The sequence below is a fragment of the Leopardus geoffroyi genome, chromosome B3 (assembly GCF_018350155.1).
Source record: "Leopardus geoffroyi isolate Oge1 chromosome B3, O.geoffroyi_Oge1_pat1.0, whole genome shotgun sequence".
Taxonomy (NCBI): domain Eukaryota; kingdom Metazoa; phylum Chordata; class Mammalia; order Carnivora; family Felidae; genus Leopardus; species Leopardus geoffroyi.
Genome location: NC_059337.1, coordinates 86,053,187 through 86,074,190, shown reverse-complemented (window position 1 = coordinate 86,074,190; position 21,004 = coordinate 86,053,187). Strand labels below are relative to the sequence as shown.

At 41.1% G+C, this 21,004-nt stretch overlaps 2 protein-coding genes across 5 annotated transcripts in view; one reads left to right on the top strand and one right to left on the bottom strand.

Moving 5' to 3' along the window:
* The window catches only part of SLC25A21 (solute carrier family 25 member 21), a 482,637-nt gene extending 479,288 nt beyond the window's left edge, over nt 1-3,349 (top strand). For 3 of the 4 annotated variants that reach the window (XM_045450742.1, XM_045450740.1, XM_045450743.1), the window contains one exon: nt 1,094-2,724. In XM_045450742.1, the coding sequence (XP_045306698.1) occupies nt 1,094-1,155 (62 nt within the window). In that variant the 3' untranslated portion in view covers nt 1,156-2,724. Of the gene's footprint in view, nt 1-1,093; nt 2,725-3,182 lie in introns of those variants that run through there. The other variant, XM_045450741.1, reaches the window with a different exon arrangement.
* Nucleotides 3,350-4,546: 1,197 nt separating this feature from the next.
* Nucleotides 4,547-19,435, bottom strand: PAX9 (paired box 9). Its single transcript, XM_045450739.1, has 4 exons — nt 19,039-19,435; nt 17,637-18,263; nt 14,493-14,635; nt 4,547-5,447 (listed from the first exon to the last, which is right to left on the bottom strand). The coding sequence occupies exons 1-4, from the start codon at nt 19,040-19,042 to the stop codon at nt 5,193-5,195; spliced, it is 1,029 nt and encodes a 342-aa protein (XP_045306695.1). The 5' UTR covers nt 19,043-19,435; the 3' UTR covers nt 4,547-5,192.
* Nucleotides 19,436-21,004: the final 1,569 nt, after the last annotated feature.

Here is a 21,004-nt window from a genome sequence, read left to right as displayed (position 1 = left end):
TATCTTCATGGGTTAAAAATGAAAATTACAGGCAGGTAACTATCTTTGGTATAAGGTTACACAAACATGTGTGGCCTGTAGATTAAAAAAACACACACTCACACACAGATGGCAGTGTGTACAAAATAAGATCAAAATCAAGTTCTGGTTGTTTTCGTCAGAAGTCCATCTTCTATTCGTGCAGCCAAGTCTTCTTAAAATTGTGCTCAGGGTATCTGTCCACATTTTTCACACAGACATGAGAGGATAAATAGATTATATTCAAGAGGATGGGAGATGTGCCATTTACGGCATCAGACAGAACACAAAATCATCCACATGCAAATGCCTCTCCTGATTTCTTGGTATTCTGCAACCTGGGTGCTTAGTTTTCTGTATCATATTCTTGTTGACATATTACATAGCAAGCCTCTTTGAAGCCAGTTATAGAACTCTTCTCTTTCAAGATGAATGGTGGTCTTATGGCACCCAAACCCCACTACCAAATTTTCAAGTGTGATACATTTATATGAGGCGGAGAAGAGGAAGAAAAACAAGAGGAGGATGAAAGCTAGCTATATTTTGTAATGCACATATTTTTAAATATTCAGAAGCTATTTGTCACATTGCAATCCAGTCTGAAGGCTATAAGCGAAAGCTGGACTCATCTGTCAAGTACCCTCTTAGAGAGTTCCTTCTTGAATGCAACTAGGACAAGGTTAATTATGGACTGAAAAAGATAAATCCTTTGCCTACATATGAAAAATATGAAGGTTTGTTTGCAGGAAAGCCACATGCCCTTACATGACTAAATGTGTCTGTATTTATTTACTTTTAAAAATTAAGAGTGCCTGAAAAAGAATCTGATGAGAAATGCTGAAAGTCACAGAAACTCATGGGGAAAAAATGTATTTGGAGACTCAAGATGGTCTTGATTTTGCTGTGAGAATTTTCCACAATAGTTTTACATCAGCGTATTAGAGCCCAAAGATTGGTGAGTCTAAGCAGCCCCTGCTTGATAGGCTAATGGGACTTCACAGATCCAGAAACCCAGTGGGAAAAATGATGCTATTTTGCAGGATTTGAGATAAAAACCAGCTCTTTTCTTTTCTAGGTGGTGCAGTGATGCTGCTGGTTTATGAATACACCTATTCATGGCTTCAAGAGAACTGGTGATTACCTATGAAGTGTTGAAATAATGGATATTTGCTATACAGCACTGAGCTGATAATTGTAGAATTATAATTTACAATCTTATGTACAATTAAGGGGAAACAGTTTATTCATGAACTCTAGATTCATGAAAATCTATTTCAATACTCCAAAAATTATCTCTAGACAATTGGAGACAGTTTTGGCCACATCCATAAATCTGTGAGAAGAAAGATAATATGAAGTAATGAGGTGTGTTAATCGAGCATAGAAATCAGATATAGTTCATAAAAGCAATATAAATTTCATGACCTGTATTCCTCTCACACTGATTCACAATGGAAATTCCTTGTATTCATAATTACTTTTTTCCCCAAGAGATCAAGAAGTGCTTAAAGTCATAAAAAAAATTAAGCCAAAATTTGAACAGTTCTTTTAAGGAATTCTTCCATAAATAACTAAAAGGTACAAGAAAAGATTTTTAAAGTACACTAAAATGGCATTTTAAAAATATTGAATTTTATGTTAAAATTTAAATCCATTGGTTTTCTTTAGAGTAATAATCTACATCACACCTCTACTTTCCCAAAGCTACTGGCACTGTTTTTTTAAATCATGATATGTGAAGTCTTTTAGGACAAATAGAAAACATGAAATTATGTTGAACTACTTTCCTTCACATAATTCCCTTTGAAAACAATTTTTGTTGCTGAAATAGTTTCATGTTAAATAATTTGGAACCACTCCTTGGGCCCATTTGTGCCGTGTTTGCATCCAATTATCTTTTTTCAGAACTCTTACCTATACCATTCTTAAAAAGACTGTTTAAAGTACATTTCCAAATTATTAAAGTGACAGCTTCTGGTATGAAGTCATCTATCTGCAGTGTTAAAATGTGTATTATGAAGGGAAAAATGTTTCAAAAAAGAAGTACGTTCTTGGCATTTCCAAAGATTCCTGTACTAACATGCACTCCAAAAAAATATCTCCTTGGCACCGACAGAACCAAACTGGATTTTTTAGTTGCCTCCTGAAATGATGCTACCTCAGTAGCTGACGTCAACAAAAATATCTGCACGTTCTAGACGATACCTATTCTTAACTACTACTAAAGATTATTTCTACCATAAGGCTAGGTCACTGAAGCATTTTGAAAATAAAAAATAAAAGATAACATGGTAATTATTACTTTTTATTAATTTAGAGCATTTGAAGTATAAAAATAAAGGCTTTTTGACATACTGTATATACATACACAGCCTTCGGTTGTACATCCTTTCCAACGTGTTTTTTAATTTATATTTCAGCCCAATATTCAATAAGAGGGTCATTAAAAGTAGAAAGAAAAAAAAAAAACAAGATGCGTCTGTCGTACAACTGCATCCTATCCTTTGCAGGTAATGCTATTGCGGCCTGTGAAGGAGAGTACTGCCTGCATGGAGGCCATGAAATTGAACCTTTAACCTCTCCCTGTGAATGGGATGGGAAAGGACCTCTGAAGAGTGCATTTGCCAGTTTAAAAACAACACTTTTACCCCCTAAGAAACAAAGGAAATATGTCAACATTACCCAATAATAACGTCTAAAAATTAATCCCCATCCCATTTTCCTTCTCTTATTTTTAAAAGTAGCTTTAAATCATAATTTGCTTTGAATAGCAAGTTGTATTCTAGCTTTCTGTTGTCTTTAAGTTACTCCATGTGAATTCACTGTTGCTAAGAAAAGACCTGAGGGGAAGAAGAGAAGGAAAAAAAAATCTTGGTATCATTAATATTAGATTTTTTTTAAAATACAAGAACCAGAAAAAATTATAAATAGAATAACAAGAGATTTCTTAATTTAGATAAATATTTCATTGTGTTTCATACAATTGAGTTTTTTAAAGACTCTTAATAGCCACCTAAAAATATCTGATAAAGGATAATTCTGTACCTTATGTCAGTTTTTCTGGATGGCAGGAGAGTCCCTGTACAGTATGGTTTTAAAGTCTTCACCAAAATATTGGACTGGTATCTTTGTTCCATTCGGTTTATAGTCTATTTTCTTACCAGACTGGGAACTCCAGATGTCAATAGGAGTTTTACAAGATCAAAGGAAGACTATGGCCCTGAGAGTTCATCTGCTCCTTCTGCTTATTCTTCTCCTGAAGTTATAATCCTCTGTTTGTAGCACTGAATTTCGGTTGCTTTAGAAATAAATGCAGTTCAAAGCCCTCTAAGATATCTGTAGTTGGAAAAAAAGCAGTTCTTTGAATGTAACTTGTGTGTCAGAAATCTGCTTACTGTTTATATGCTAGTGATCTGAAAACCTAGTTCCTCTAGCCATCTGAGTTTTTTAAATGAAGCCATGAAACCGATGTGACGGAACTGGGTTGCCATGTGGACTGTGCACAGCACAGAGAGGAAGAAACCAAGATCACCTAACCAAATGCATCTTTAACATCCATTATCTAGTGATGTGCCCTTTTAGTTATTGCACAGAATGCCAAAAAAAAAAAAAAACCCATAATATATTAATTTTCCAATAGATGAATTGTACCAATGTTTTTAAAACATAGTTTCAAGCCTGTATCCAAGCAGGAAGAACTTTCTAAACAGAAAAGAAAAAATGTAGAATTATACCCAAGAAAAGCAATTGTTTTAAAACACGACACCACACATACACACACACACACACACACACACACACACCCCACAGCTCTACTATTAACATTAAAGTGAAAACAGAATTGGTCTAGAAAGACTTACTGGCTAAACTAGGTCCTTTAACTGCAGAAATGAATAAAGGGAATTTTAAAAAATTAAATAGCATTTGTATTTCTAATACCACCACCAGTTTACCTACATGTGAAACATGCTTCTGTACAACAATGTAAACTTCACAGCAAGCCATTTTTACATTCACTAGAGCAGAATTTTCCACTTTCTTTAAGTTACAACATAATTTTGGGCTGAGACTGCTGAACACACAGGTAAGCCAACAATAACAGTACAATTTAGTTTCACAGTGGTTTTCTTAACATAAAGTTCATTTTAAGTGTCTTTGCAAAGCATTTCACATTAAACTTAAGTTTCTAAGTGACTTCCTTTAAAGCCTTCTTATTCAGATATTTTCCACCCTCATGTCTTTATATGCTTGGCATGTGTGTTGTTTGATTAGGATACAAAATGGGAGACTGGCTTGTTTAATCTGTTTTTGAGTCCTCTGCTGTAGAAAGAAAATGTCCTTCATAAGATGTTGAAGCCTTCACTGCACACACAAAATTTGGGGCAAGTCCAGGTCCAGGAGCCCACCACCAAACAGAGACAAAGACATTGCCAGAAAGTCACCTTTACAAAAAGAGAGAAAAAAATAGATAGGGGTGGGAGGGAGGGGGGTATCCCATGGAATGAAAACACAAATGCACCATCCAGAGTCCGTATTTACAAACTAATAGAAAATATAAACATCATTGTATTTGGAACCGAGTAAAAACATCAGGAGGAGCTAAATTCAGATACGGCTTGTTATACATATTTTCCAACAAAATAGGTTATCTCTTAAAAATAAACAAAGCATCACTCAAGTCAATTATTGATTAGTTTCCTAATGATGAATTTAAACTTACTTGGTCACCTTATTTGATCAGAGGGTGCAGCGTAACTTTTTTCTGTATGTGTTTTCCTTTATTGATTTTGCAAAATCTCAACAATTGCACGTTTCAAAAGTTCAGGTTGATTTAGAATAAATATACACATGTGGTTTTACCAAAGACTAGTTTTAAAAGTTCCTTAAGCCCTTTGAGGGGTGCAGGTTTCTTTGCTACGTTAAAACAGTGTGTGGGCAACACAAATGTCTCATTCAATCCTTAAGATTGCTTTTGTTTTCAAATCCTAAAGTCATGTCAGGTTTTCTGCAAGAGAGAAGTTATGGCAAGAAATATTTAAGTGTCATGGGCACAAAGGATGTGAGTCCTTAAAGCCAGCTTTGGGGGCGGGAGGGGTGGGATCCGAGACCAGGGGAGAGGGGGAGGGTGTGCTGAGGGGAGACACGGGTGAAGCTGCCGCGGACAGAATTTCCCATCAGAGTGCAGAAGCCGTGACAGAGTGACTACCTTCTCTGGCTGCCTGCATTCCCTTGAACGCCAGCGATGCGGGAATGTCACAGTTGTGGGGGGAAAGTGGGGTGCCGCTGGCATGTTGCCACCCATGTCCAGCCACATAACCGGAAGGAGCGGCGCTGTAGGTCATGTAAGGCGACACTTGGGCCGGGGTCGGATAAGGAGCCATGCTGGACGCTGACACAAAACTGCTTACAGCTGGTAGACCATTTGGTGCCTAAGAGTAGGAAGAGAGAAGAGGTGAAAATAATTACATTGTAGTAGTTGACATTTCACGGGTTTGCAGAAAGAGGCAGAATGTAAGTTCCTCGAGTAGAAGCAATATTCTGACTCTAATTTCTGATTTTTTTAGATCTGATCTTTATATTCTAAATGCATTCACAGTCTTGCTGCTTAAACATAAGGCCCAAAAAACAAGATATTATTCTTTCCACAAAGGCTTTGAGGAGGCTACAACAAGAAAATTCATAGTACTTGCTTTGCTCTTTTGGAATTATAGGAAGGAAATACAGGGCGAGGAAAGAATTAATGGTGATTAAATACTCTCAGAAGCTGTTCAGCTATCCGGATGCCTTTGTCAACCTTCCCCGTACTTGGGTTTTGTTTGGCTCTTTTGTTGAAGCATTTGTGAAGGGCCTGGTTGGCGTAGCTTTCATTTCCAGTAAAGAAGGGCACGGAGTGTAGGCTGTCACTCCAGACTCTCAAAATGAGCACAACCTTTGTTAAATAAAACATGGGCCGTATTTTAAAAGGTCATGTTGAAAATGCCTGTTGGACAAAGGACATGCAAAATCAGGCAGTTGTCTTATAAGAGTTCTTAAATGAAGATTGGGGATATTTTTTTCCAGAGCTATTTTATCAACAAGAAAACTGTCTATTGGAATATAAAAGAACTGCATATGTGTGGTTTTGAAATTGGAATATTGGTTTGCAAAGTTTTGGGGTCCTGTGATAATGAGTTTTTAAAAGCCACATTGATAATTCTCTTGAAAGGAATTTAAATGTAAAATCCTAGTTTGCAAACAAAATGCAGCAGCCCAGGCAAGGAGCTCTGTCTAGAAACCAGTGTTCTCTTGGCATCCAATAAGTTACTGTTGGTATTGTTACTATTAACAACAATAAAAACACCCCAATTTCCTGTCCTGATTCTGGCATGACCACTTGGTGTCTCAAGTAACTTCTTTTTTTCCCCCCTCAATTTCTACATTATTTAGAAATAAAGAGTAAACTTGTTTCCTGGCAGAGATGGTGAATGAATTAATACATCAACATATTTCCTAATGAGAGTAAATGTATAATATAATTACTAGTAGTAAAACCGATTCAATCCTTAGAGGTAAGAAAAGAGCAGACTTGTGTTAGATACTTTTTCTAATTCAATTACAACATAGAAATTGTTTCCTAATTCATTTGATTGTTATTTTCACTTCCACATCTATGACAATGCAATGGTGGGCTCTCAAAAAGGATTTTCTCCATTTAGAGTAATACATGGAATAGAATAAACACATGGGTATGATTTAACACTGCTCATGGATTTCTGACAAGATAAGAATAAAAGTAGAGGGGTTAACCTTGTGTACTTGGTCTGTTAGAACACACAGATCCTGCTCTGTTTGTCAAAGTGCCTGTTCTTTGAAAAATGAGGAAGGGGAAAGGAAACTAAGGTTTCTTGAATATGCCCTATGTCCCAGGCACCAAGAAATATCCAACATCGTTTATGGAATAATGAAGATTGGTGAATTGTAACTCATTATAAACTACTGGGTTTATAATAATGGCAAGATAATATATAATGATTACAACACAATATTACTTTCATTTAATTTGATTTCAATTGAAATTAAAATGTATTTCAAGGGTCCTATAGGATGGTGCTCTATTTTTAACAAAGAAATCATTGCACATCACTTTAAAATATAAATGAAATCCTTATCCTCTTTTTATACACAAGAATGTAGATTAAGGAATTTAGCCATTTACCCTGGGCCAATTGGCAAATCAATGGTCATGTGTTAAAAGAAGTTATCACCCCTGCCTGACACAGGATCCTCTGTAGCAAATCTTTTCCTGCTTTGCCAGGACATTTAAAGAACAAACACAATTTAATCTCAAACTAGAGCATCTTTTGATAGAACATCTTGTAAAAGATTCTTTCTTCTTCTAGAACCCTATTTTCATTGTTAGACCCTCATTCTGTTTCTTAGCTTCTGAAAAAAACAAAACAAAACAAAACAATTTCCCCCTTTCTGAGGATGGCTTATCAGGGAATGGTTCAAAGGAGACACACTCTAAGGCTCTCAGCAGATGAGTATGAAGATAGCTATCAAATTGTAGAAGAAATCTAGCATTGCATAGAGATTATAGTTCCAATCATGTTCATGTAGGATTTTCCCACTAACCCACGAGCAATTAGTTTTGAAAGGAATCATTCTGATCCGGTTATAGAAAGGTATTTGCATTTGTATTAGCCTCTTCCATTCTAGATTAATTTTTTATCCTGTTTACCATGTCAAGATCATAAAATAAGGTTAAAATTACTTTTAAAACAGTGAAAACCTTTGCTCAACATTTTACAAGTACATAAGGCTAAACTACTTAATGTTATACATGACAGAAACAGTGCTCTAGTTAGCCAAAAAATGTGTTGATAAATTTTATTTTTCATGACAGCCAAATTTTTCCTACCCATTCTTTTTTCTTTGCATTTTTTCTATCATCCAGAATTATAGTTATCTCTGAAACACTTGCTTCACCATCTTCCCTTTACATCCTTGCCCTTAGAGCCATTGCTCTGTGATGTGCCCCCTTTATTTGGGGGCTCTTCAGCTGTTCTCTTGCAATGTCTACCATCCCCTTAGGTAGACCCATTTCTTTTTTCCCAGAAACATCCCTCCTGAGAAATCAGGCTGGAGTGGACTCTCATCTCAGATAATGCTCCTAGGATTTAGGGGAGGAAGAACACTGGATTTAGGCCTTTGCTACCTTCAGGTGCCTTACTTATTCCTGTGACTACATTTGTTTGTTGGGCATAAAGTAAACACTACTAATTTATTCCATATTTGTCCAATTTCTCATACTTAATAACACAAATTTGGTGACTTAAGTATTTCAAAGTTTTCTAAAATCCACAACATATTTAGTATCATTTTAGTGATGCAGTCCCTCTGTACTGCAGAAAGGATGAATAAGAAGGGAAGCTCAGGGAGGTTTGATCTCCTTGTTAGAAAAAAGGCAAGAGGAGGCTAAAGTGAGAAAGTAGGTGATGGGCACTGAGGAGGGCACTTGTTGGGATGAGCACTGGGTGCTGCATGGAAACCAAGTTGTCAAATTATATTTAAAAAAATTTTTTAAAGTGTTTGCTTAAGAGAAAAGAAGAAAAAAAACAAATCTTTAAACAGTATAAAAATAGCTCTTTGCTTTCCCTCAGGTTAAATTATGACCCAGATTTGGGGTGAAAAAGTTTTGTCTCAACTTTCCTTCTCACTTGTAAAGTTCAGATTTAGAAATTTAGAAAAAGCAGCATAAACAAGATGAGATGACAAACACACTTTAAAATGTGCCTGCCACCTTCACTATTCATTCTAGTGACTCAATAAACACATCAATTTTCTCATATTAATTCTGAAATATGATGTTGGCAAAAGATATAAATCTCTACTGGGTAAAGTAATTGTTATTTATGAAGCAATCACTGAATGAGTAAAATTTTCCACCACAAAGGAAAACAACTACAGGTAGCATTGATGTTTGTTTATTCTTTCCAGTAAAAGAGTACATGACTTAAACTTCCCAAATCTGTTTAATGTTTTCAGTGAAGGGCATGTAATTAATCTGAAAAGCTAGTTAGGCTGAGTAGAGACTACCAAATGTACACCATAAATATAGTGGGAGCAAACATGCTAAATTACTCTATTTAATTGGATTGTAAATATGATTTATAAATCAACCAACATATGGAATCCCCAGAGAAGAGTAAACAAATTTTCCAAATGAAACCCCAGCAATGGGCATGTAATGGAAATCCCATTTTTGAAAATGACTTTACCTAAAGATTCCATAAATAAGACCTCAATCCATCAACTGCTTTTTTATGTGGATCTTCCATAAAAGCCATGAGAATCCTTTCCTCTAAAGAACTATACAAGGATCTCCCTGAAGCAAATGATCTTCCACCTAATTTTGACAATGAGATTTACTAATACAAAGTAAAATAGACCAAACAGCATACCCTAGAAAAAGTTGAATGTTTGTTGAATGTTATTAGGAAAAAAAAAAAAAAAAAAAAAAGATTCTATCTCACTGGTATTAAAGAAAATAGTCTAGGGGAAAAAAAAACATAAAATACAATGTCTAGTTAAGATTTGAATGAAAAAAATGAGTTTTCATTTTACTTGTTCTAAAATTTTAGAAACATAGATTTGCCGTTTTTTAAAAACATGCTTTTAAATTAGTATATTGAGAAGCTATATTGGCAGAGAGCTAGACTATAAATAGTTTGAGAACAGGGCTTGCCTCAATCATCTCATATCCTCATAAAATGGGCCATATCATAGGTGTTTCATAACCATTTGTATACCTTAGTGCAGCCTTTTGATACTCTTGCTTTAAAAAAAAAAAAGTCACTTTTGATCACAGAACAAGCATTATACATTAAGTAAGCAAAATGAATAAAGCTGTTGAAAAAAGTAAATAAAAGTTCTAATCTAGCCATTTCATTGTTTGATTTATGGTTGTTCCATTTATCCACACACCACCACCCCCACCCCCCGAAAATGGAAATGCATTAAGATCCAAACGCTTTTGACCATGGCCCATGGCGGGAGGAGAGAGTGGGGGGAGGGGGGAGACTGGTATGACAACTGTCTGGCAATTAGAAGTGATAGACAGTAGTCTTCACATTCTGAGAATTGTCTACTCAACATTTTCTCCCTTGAAGAAAATGCAAACAGCAGCGCCCAATCCTCTACCCACAATCTTTCATCCACTCATCAGTTCTACCTGGTCCTCCCCTTATTATAAAATGAGTTTACTTTGGCTTTATAGTAAAGTAGATTTAGCCACAAATAGAGATGTGCTTCACCTAGAATTTCAGCCTCCATAACATAAGCAAGAAAAAGTTTCAGATCTGAAAATAAACAAGATTTTCTTGCTCTTCTTGGTGTAATCTTTGTTTGACTGTTGTTCTACCGTTCTTAATTCATTATGCAATGACCTAGTAAAACAAATCTGATAAAATGAAATGATGGTTGTAAATATGGTTTCAACATTCATCCAAAAAGATCTTAATTATGCTTAGTTATCACATTGCAGATCTAAATGTCTCTAGGTAATGGAAAGCTGCTATTTAAAATTTTTCCCTACATTTTATATTTCCAAAATATTAAAATTAAGGTAGACATGAAAAAAATTTAAGTTACTTTTTTTTTTGTATTTTATATGACACATTTTACTGCTACATCATTAATCTTGTTTTAAGACACTAATAGTTAAAAGCTACCCAGGTTGAGGAATGTTTTCCATAATAGACAACATCATGAATTTCAAACACTTTCTACTAGCATTTGCCTACATTTTGATTCTCTGCAAAATTATAAATTACTTAACATAAAATTAACTTTATTTCATATGTTGAAAAATCCAGTGCAACTTCATTTATATTTTCATGAGAACAGTATGTCTACAAGGACAACCAGTGTTTAAAATAATGTACTAGAAAGTTATATTCAGGATTCTGAAATACTATATTTCTAATACAATATACAAATTAATGCTTTGTAAGAATTTCAGATTAATTTATGTCTCCAAATCCAACCATTTTCACAGCTTGTTTAACTAACTTTTTAAGTTCAAGTATGTAAGGATTTTTCCTCATTCCTGACATCTCGATTTGTAGCTAACGTTATATTAATCTTGCTGAGTTAACCTACACTAACCAAAACTGAAGATACGCAAAGCTTATAAATCTAACATTCAGATTACTTCAGTTAGAGTACCAGATATACAACATATATTTTTCTGAGAAAGTATGCCCAATTGTAGAAAATTTTTCAAGAACTATACAACTATTTATAAACTGTTTAAATAAAATGCATTAATTCACTAAGTACCATATAAAAGGGTAGATATATTCCAAAGCACCCCCCCCCACCTTTTTTTGCCATGCAACTGCATTCAGTAAAGGTTTTCTGTTTTAACAGAAGAGAACCAGCCATTAGGAACCAGAGAACATTGTTGCCATTCAGAATTAAAGGAGATTAAAGATTTCTAGCCCAATATTAAATGCAGGTGAAAAAAGCCAAAACAAATAAATATTTTTTCTTCTATCCTCAAGGGTAGACAATAAGGACTTCTAAATGGTAATATAAAGTATTGACTTCATCTTAATGAGTAAGACAAGTTTGAGTACTCTAAATTAGTGGTTTAAAAACAAAAGATAGGTGTGTATATAGCTGAAATGTGCATAAGGTTCTAATTACTAGCGATCAGGCATCCTTTTTTGTAGTTTAAGCTGAAAATAGAAACTCTAGATTACGGTAATCACTAGTACCTACAATCAGTTGTCAATTCAGTCCCTTTAGTAATTTTACAGGTGTCTTCTGGGAAAAGACTATGCTCTAAATCCTATGATTCTGAATTCTCAATTTCCTCCTTTATGTACTAAAATGAAACTTGAGTCATATAATATTGCACTATTTAATAAAAACTATAAGTGCCCTGAAAGTATTATGTGCATAATTTTTGAGAATTTTTTGCCAAAAACTTTCAAATTTTGTTCATTACACAAATAGAAAAATGTTACCTGAGTTTACATTTTGGTTTTTAAAATACACTTATGCTGATAACATTTTGAAAAATAACTTAAAAATAAAGCTGCTCTTTGAATATTGGCAAGGGAAATGCATACACATACACACACACACACACACACACACACCTTACCGTTGCTTTTTTATGAGCAAGTATTAGTATAGAATTTTACCCTCCAGGAAATCAATGTCCAAGTTCCAAAACTGTTCACAAAATGACACAGCCTAAATTTCTCTACCTACTTAGCACACCTTCATCATTAAGCACTATTTTGATCATGATAATAACCACTGATTTAATTGTACTTAGAAACTTCTGAAGTTTTGAAATTTTACATCAACTGAATTATATTACCACATGATAATACAGAAGATTAGCATCCTGCAATTAAGAAGTTTCCAAATTTAAGTTTGATATAAATGTCTTTTTCTTCTGGAAAAAAATTGAACTTGTTCTCTTAGGTACTTCGAACAATGCTTATTTAGCCACTTATGTCTTTAATTTACTTGCTTTTATAAATCTCATAATTCAGTAATAATCAACGTATAAAATGTAATCAACTTTCATGTTCAGAATATACAGATTTTTTGAATCAGTTCTATTTTTATTTTAAAGTGGTCTGTTTGAAGTATGTGTGTAAATTAACCATTTCTAAATGAGTATAAACACTAGATCTATATAATTCAAGGGAGGAAAAAATGAAATAATCAAAGATTTTTGAATTAAGACATTGCTTTATATGTAAACTGGGTTTATCAACTATGTGAGAATCAAAAACTATTTTTCAACTCTATACTTCACGATGTTATTCCAACAAATGATGACCTAATAAAAACTACTGAGCACCTATTAAACGCGAGCTACTATGCTGGATGCTTTAAATACACTCCTTCCATTGTTTGTAATAACACGCCTTGACACTTTTTGACTATGAACTCTCCAAACAAAGTATATGCTCACACACCCCTACCCCTCAAAATCGCTTGTTTTTGGAAGACCATCTCTAAACCGCCATGTATAACCACTGGTAACTTTTAATGGAGGTTTACTGTGTGCCTTACGACTGCATTATCTCATTGAATCGTCTCAACATCTCTGGAGGTTGGGACTATTATTTCCCCGTTTTACAGATGAAAAAATGGAGGCGCTAAAATTACTTGCTTAAGTGGCAGTGGTGCCAGAAGATCGGAGCTCCTAACCGCTGTACCTACTGCATCTTCTTCATGATAAGCAGCTTTTTAAAAAGAAAACGACAAACTTTCGTATAATTTCTCCATGACATTCTTTACAGTAGAAACAGATACGGGAAAGGGACTCTTTCTTTGCTATTTTCAAGGATCTTTGTCACGGGAGAATACGTATATGAGTCTCTTTTAACAAAACAGGGAGAGAAAAGGAAGTGGAAATGGCGTTTGAGAAAATGAGAGTTAGGATTTTTTTTCTTCGCAAGTGAATAAAAGCAACAAGTTACATATCACATAAAACGCTGCTTTCTGACAGCTAAAACATTAGGAGTTTTAGGACTTCAAAATAATAAAACGAAAACTGGGTATTTGGGGGCTTCGGAACTGGAGTTTGGCGTTAAGAACCTTGCAAATCTACCCAGACCCGCTCAATGAAACCTTAAGCTGCTTTAAGGTCCGTGTTTGTTTGTTTGTTTGCTTGCTTTTCGGGGCTTTGAACTCCTGACTCCAACTTGGTGATGAGTTTAGACTCAAACCTCTAGGGCGTCAGTGGTGGTGGTTGCTTAATTTTTTCCGGGTGGGGGAGGGGGGCGGGAGAACACGAGTGTTTTAATTTTTCTTTTTGCAGAGTCGGGGGAGGGACAGAGGGAAAGAAAAATTAAACGGTCCACAGCCAGTCCGTATAATTTGAGGTTTTCTCACAAACCTCCCTTGGGAGATTACAACGTGACCCTTAATCTGGAAATGGTAACTTTATTAGGTTTATCTGGTTGCCCTCTCCAAACGATCACAGGGCAGGCTACGCCGGCGTGTTTGCAGGGAGCCGCCGTACGAGACACGCGCGAGCGTGGGGACCCCGCAGCCCACCAGCCCGCAGGCCCCGACCCCCGGCGTGCGCTTCGCGGGCGTTGCAGGCAGCCAGCGCCGGCGCCGCTCAGAGAACCCAGGCCGCTCTCCCGGCCCCTCGGAAGCGCCTTCCTTGGGTCACTATTCCCAGTGCGAGCAGCAGATAGGGCTTCGGGGGCCGCGCCTGCAGAGGCCAAACAGGCCTGGAGGCGCTTCCACCGCCCCAGGCCCTCGGGCCCGCGGCGGGGGGTCGTGGCTCAACTCCGCCCTGCAAGGTCCCGGCCTCCGTCCCGCCTCACCCAACCGTGACCGCCGGTCGGCCCGGGCTTGCCCTCGGTCGAGGCCCAGAAAGAACTGGGTCCTGCGTCGCCCAAACCCCCGCGGCCACCGCGGCCCACCCGGCGGGGCCCTCGCCTTCTCACCTGACCGTACTTGGCTTCCTGCTCCAGAGCTCCCTTCTCCAGCCCGTTCACCGCGTGGGGGGCGGCGGCGGCGAAGTTGTTACGGCCCAGGCTGCTCCACTCCTCCACCTTGGGGCTGTGGTAGGGGGAGCTGTCGCTCACTCCTGGGGAGGACGAGAAGGCATCAAGCTGGGGCTCCAACCCGCGCACCCCGGCCTGAGACGCGGCCCGAAACCGCGACCCGCGAGCTCCAGGGCTCCGACCCCTGCCCTCGGCCTCCCGGGGGCGCTGGTCCCAGGCGCGGCCTCGCCGGCTTTCAGCCCAGGGCCCCGCTACGCTGACTCGCTCAGAGTAGGCCTCTCCGAGCTCTTTCACCAAGGCCTGCGGGAAGGTTTCTTTTTCTCCCTTTTTCAAAAGCCTTTGATTTTCTCCTCCCCCCGCCCTGCTCGCTCCCCCCGAGGAATCGAATGGAAAGAACCTGGGAGTTTCCCCAAATTAGGGAAAGAACACGTGAAGCTGTTCATCCCAATCGTAACCCAGGGTTGATTCGGGATTGACAAACACTGGGACTGGCGCAGACTGAAAAGGGAGAGAGGAGCGTCCTTGGCCTAACCGTCCTTGGCCTGTGCTCCTGCTCAGAGACATCTAGAAAAATGCTCACTGTGCTGTGGGGATCTAGTACTTAGGTGGATAGATGAGACAAAAGACCTGTAAAGTCCTTTGCAAGCAAATAACTACGTGATGGCCACAATGCACATGCAAAATATACATGCATAGTTTCTGTCTTGTGTGTGCCTAACTTGTGTGTGACTACCCTTGATGCTCTATGTCTACACGTTAAATATGTGAGGTTATGTGCATATGACTCAGAAAATAAATATTACAATTACCCCTGTAAATGCCACCAGTGACAGTGGTAAGGTTATAGAGAGAGGGTGGGTTTTTTTTTTTTAATGAAATAAAAGGTTAAGAAAATGAAGGTAGAATTAAGTATTTTGAAAGGAACAAAACCATCAGTTATCCTTTATGTTCTTAATAGAGAAACAAAGAAAATTATACACTGTAAAATGATTACCACAATACCTAAATGTGTGCCTATTAAACCACTGCCATCTTTGAATGGCCAACTACAGTTTTAAAGAAGAGATATTTGAAGACTGTGAGCAATGTGTTTTTGTCTTTGGGACCTATGGGTGGAGGACTGAAGTTTGATAAAGCCGCTACAACTTGATTTTAAATACTTCCATCTGACACAGTGCTTTGAAGGAGCAATCATTTTGTAGAAGTGATCACTTATAGAAATAATCATCTTATGTTCACGGATTTGTCAGAAAACATGTTTAAAGCTGGCATCCAGAATCAACATCTAGAACAGTTGCTCCTCTCCATGTACTCCATTACTTTTCCAACTGATATTTGGTCTGATTGTAGGATCCCTGGGGAAGAACAGTTGTCTTTTCAAATCTGTCAGTCTTTTTTTTTTTTTTTTAACTATTCCTCCTCCTTTCCAAAGGATTAGATTGTGTTCCAATTTGCACCAGGAAACCGTGTTTTGGCGCAGAACTGCCAGTCTCTCTTTGCCTTCCCAGACAAAAGGCAATCGGTGGGCACAAGCCTGAAGTTATCTTAAGAAATTGAGATCCCCCTGTGAGCCCCCATTTCTGCTGATCTCACACTTTCCCATGAACAGGAGCTTCCTTTAAATGTCACTGAGGTCAGTTTATCCTATAAATCAAGGGCAAACTCTCTCCAACTAAAGCTCCAACCAGCCCCGAATAAGACAAAACTGAGCTCCTTAGAAGGATCTTGTAAATTGACAGTCAGAAAACAAGAATATGAGAAATCAGGCTCTGCTTTAATTACTTAAAAAGATAATTGTGCCAATGTGGTGACAACAGAGAAAGACAGGAAATAATTAAAGGAACTATCCCCCCATCCTATTTAATTTTTCTTCTGTGCTTTTTAAACTTTTGGCCAACAAATTTAAAAGGTAGGCTCTTATCTCTGTATTATTTTAATTCTGCATCTAGGACATTTTGACTTTTTACCCCTACCAAGAAAGAAGCTAATGCTGGTTTTTCTTGTTGTTGTTGTATTGTTTTGTTTAACTATGAAGTAAAAGAAAACAAACTCTGGTCTGCAGAAGCCGACTGAGCTGGGGCGGGGGGGGGGGGGGGGGGGGGGGGGGGGGGGGGGGATCTCGGGGAATCCTTCTTACCAACCAGAAAAGACACTGGGGACACCACAAGGTCAAGGGTGAGAAAGGAAGAGAACAGCGGGGTGGCACCGCTGAAAACGTGCAAGTACTAGATATCCACTGGCATTTCCCGGGACCAGGAGACACTAAAGAGAAGCCGCAGGCGTGGGGAAAGGGGGAAAGAAGAGAGGACAAGATGGAATCACCACGCATTTTGTCTCCATCACAACGGTGGTTGGTGCTACTTCCTAAGATACAAATAGTGAAGTCTGTTAAGGTAAAGGCCAGGGTGGGGGGCGCTTGGGAAAAAAGGGAGAGAGAAATAAAGCAGAAAATTAGTCCCAGAATGAGCAATGCAGTAACATGCAAGTTACTAGTAGTAACTTCGGGACCTCAGTTTCCGAGGAAAATGAAGTGAAGCATAAGAATGAAACCAATTAGGTGACATTTGAACTTCCTGCCTGAGCAAATTTGGCCTGATTGCCAGAATCCAAGAATACTGCAATTTCCACAGGGTGCCCAACTCCTCGCGGCCGCATCTGATCCCCAAACAAGCTGCCCGCAGCGGTGTCTGCAACAGGCAACCCCACGCCCGCTCAGTCCTCCCGGGCTGAGCCCCCAGTCCAACCCGGGCCACGCTCTCCAAGTGAGCGAGCGGGTCTGAGGCAGCAGCGGCGAGAGAGGCGGGGGAGGGTGGAAAATGCGAACCATGTGTTGGGGATGGGGGGATGTTATGGGTCTGGTAGTTTGAGATGAGGCAGGAGACTGTGTGTGGCAAGGAAACGGAGGGCATGAATTTCAAGTTAATGAGATCAGGACACCCCCCTGGGAGGACTCCATAGTTTCGAAAGGAAAAAGCCTCAGGTGGTGGGATAGACGCGGGCTCGGAGGCCGCAGATACCGAGACACCAGCGAGGGTATAGAGGAAGACTCTGCAACGTCCACACATCCGGCCCGTGAGCCCTTACCTTGGTCGGTGATGGAGCGAATGCCCAGGATATCGGTGACGGAATGGGAGGAGGGCCAGGTACGGGGCATGGCCACCGAGCCGGGGATGGCTGGCACCCCGGGCGGCGTGGGCACCTTAGCTGCGGCCGCCGTGATGGGGCTGGGGTACGAGTAGATGTGGTTATAGGGCAGAGCCGGCTGCGGCGCCGGCTGGTGCTGCTTGTAGGAGTCGTAATGACCCTGTTGAGCCAAGTTGCCGATCTTGTTGCGCAGGATGCGGCTGATGGAGCTCACCGAGGGCACGTTGTACTTGTCGCACACGCCGTCCGCCAGCAGGCGGTCCCGGATTTCCCAGGCAAAGATGCCAGGGTCCCTTTGCTTGTAGGTCCGGATGTGTTTCACCACGGTGGGGGTGGTAACTCGGGGTTTGCTGCCCCCAATGGCTCCTGGCAAGATCGAACCTGTCTCGTTGTAGCGCGCCAGAATCTTGCTGACGCAGCCGTGCGAGACCCGTAGCTGGCGGCTGATGTCACACGGTCTGATGCCCAGTTGGGCCAGTTCCACGATACGAAGCCGGATGGCGTTGGGCAGCGGCCTCCCGTTCACGAATACTCCTCCCAGCTGGTTCACCTCCCCAAAGGCTGGCTCTGCAAAACGAACACACGGCGCGCGGGGACACGCACCGGGAGTTTGGGACAGCCGTTTACCACTCGGCCTCCGCCCGCATAAGAAGGCAGGGCGGATGCACCCACCCCGGACTAGGGACCTGGGCTTTTCCCAAACCCTATTGTCCCCGAGTCTCGCCCAGTGGCCCCAAACCACTAAGGTCGAGTGGGACCCCCCCCCCACCCCCACCCATTCCGGTGGTGCCTGCGGCCACTACAAGCAAACAAAGTGGTGGGACACAGGGCAGCTCCAAGTGTTCAAAAGTCTCCGAAGCGGGCAAGGAGATCGGTCTTGACGCCTGCAACAGGCTCCTTCTCGCCTTCTCGGCGCTAAAGTCTTTGGGCCGCTACCCCTTGAGCCCCAGCGCCCCGCCTGGAGACCCGCGCGATTAGACAAGGTCTAGAAGAAACTACAGTTTGTTTGTTTTTTTTTCCCCTCACGTTCTGAGTGTGTGAGTCTACGTGAAACAAAACTTGGTCCTCCACTAAGACTGCGGAGCTTGCTGATGCCACCGCTCCCTTCCTTTAAAATCAGAAAATGGTATCAACAGCAACCCAGTAGCCAGCGTTCAGACTGAACTGCTGTGCGCCCTGACCCTTAGCGTGTTCCTAACAACTTGTAGAAACACGAGCAAAGTCAATAAGAAGAGTGTGAACGCTCAGTGGTGCGCGCCCTCGCTCTCCCTCCCTCCCTCCCTCACCCTGTGGTTCCCTCCCTCCCTTCCCGGCTCTGACAGCGTCCCCCGCCGCCACTCACCCATTGCTCCGAGCAGTACACCAACGGGGCCCCAGTTCCGCACTCCCAAAAAGTAACTTTTCGCACAGCCTCAGTGGCCCGGCTCGTCGCTGCCCCGGGCCGCCGGTGCCTCCGCTTCTTCCCGGGAGGAGGCGGCGAGAGTGCAAAAGGAAGGAGTAAAAGGAAGTCTGTGCCCCGATGAAAGAGGCTAGAGTTCTGCATTTCAATCTAAGCAGCAACGTGGGCTGGCCTGAGCTGGGCCGGGCGGCTCCGTCAATCACTCACCAGGGACACGCCCTCAAAGAGGAGGGTCCGAGGGCAAGCTGCATGGTGATTGGTGCGGCCAGCTGAGCGACAGTGCAGTCCGGGAAAGTCCTTCCGCTGTCTCTTTCAAGCTTGCTCTGCACCTGGGTGACTAAATACAATGAAAATGGGAGTTTGACACCTTCCCAGGAGCAGCGCAAACAGACAACACAATCGGGCTGATAAAAATGCTGAATAAGCAAATGAAAGCGTTTAGTCTGAATTTGAGAGACTCGAAGGGAAAAGGGGTTGAAGAGACTTCTAGGAGGGGAGGAGGGACAGATGCCTCAGAATTGAAGTTAAAACTCCAGGTGGGAGGTGGGGGGCCACCGTTACGAGGGCAGTGGTTCTTAGAATTGCCCGTCATGCGGGCCTCCAGGGGCTGTCTGGAGAAAAACCTATTACCGGCAGAGGTTACCTCACTCCAGCCTATGCCAGGTGGCGAGAGCACAGGTGTGAGATGGTAGGCCCCTCGGAAAGACCAGGAGGTTTAGGAGAGACCGAGCCGGAGATGGGGGCCACTGAGACCGCCAGGTGGAGACCCTTCTTCTGTCTCCGTGACTAGCCTCCTAACGCAGCCTCTGATGGGTTCATCCAGAAGCGCTGGGCCAAACCGTAGCCACACAGACTCCAGTCCCTGGCCGTGCGCGGTGCGCAGAGAACTTACGCACAAGGGGTCGACGATAGCCTGTGCGAGGGGCACTCTCCTTGGAGGCCAGCACACCACACAGCTCAGCCGCGATCCTGGTCTGCTGGTACCTGATGCCAAGGTCTGCTGGCATCCCCCACCAGTGAAAGGTTTAATCAAAAAGACTCGGTCCCAAGAAAGTTGAACACTGAGACTGCACATACAAGTAATCCCCCGGTCTTCTGTTTAGTTACCAGAGGCCCTGCGGGGCAGCCTACTTCTGAATTTTCACTTTCGATCACTCTAAGTCTAATCTAAAGAGTACAGTACTCTTGTTGGCGGCCAAAGCTGATCACATTTTGAGTATGGGTTATAGGGAATGCTAGTCAAAATTAAAAGCAAGACGGGGAACATCTTTAATGAACTTGGGTGTTTGTACTGCTTCTGGTCGAGGATACTGCTACTGCTACTTGACAGTCAAAACGCTACTTCTCATGCACACAGGACTCGTGTTGATCTTCCCACAATCCCGAGGGATGTGTGTGGCTCTGGTCTACAAACAGGGAAGCTGACTGGGCCCAGATTCCGGACCAGTAAGTGACCAGAAGCCAGAAAAGCGAATGATCATCTGTGCTTTTTGAAACGGAGAGCCATCTCCAGATCCTCATGCTTCTGTTGTTGGGGCCGCAGTCTAACTTCAAATTTACAGGTAAGGAAGACTTGGAAGATTAAAAAAAAAAAAAAAAAAGATGAATTCAAACACCCTTAATTCCTTATGCTTGATTCCTGTGAAAAGTCTCACAACTAGAAATACTTGAACATGTCTGCCTTTTTTGTTTGTTTCAATTGTTTATAATTTCTTGCAATTTGACTTGATAGCGGTTTCACCTTCGTCTGACCCTCACTACCTGTTGCTTGGCACTGCCTGGTATCTTACCCCGCAGAGGTGCTTTGGGAATCCAAGATTTTTAATGCAGCAATTCCATCTCGGGGGTTGGGTGCAAATTAGTTGAGACTGAGATATCAGAGAGGAGCTTAGGACTGAGGTTTGTGAGA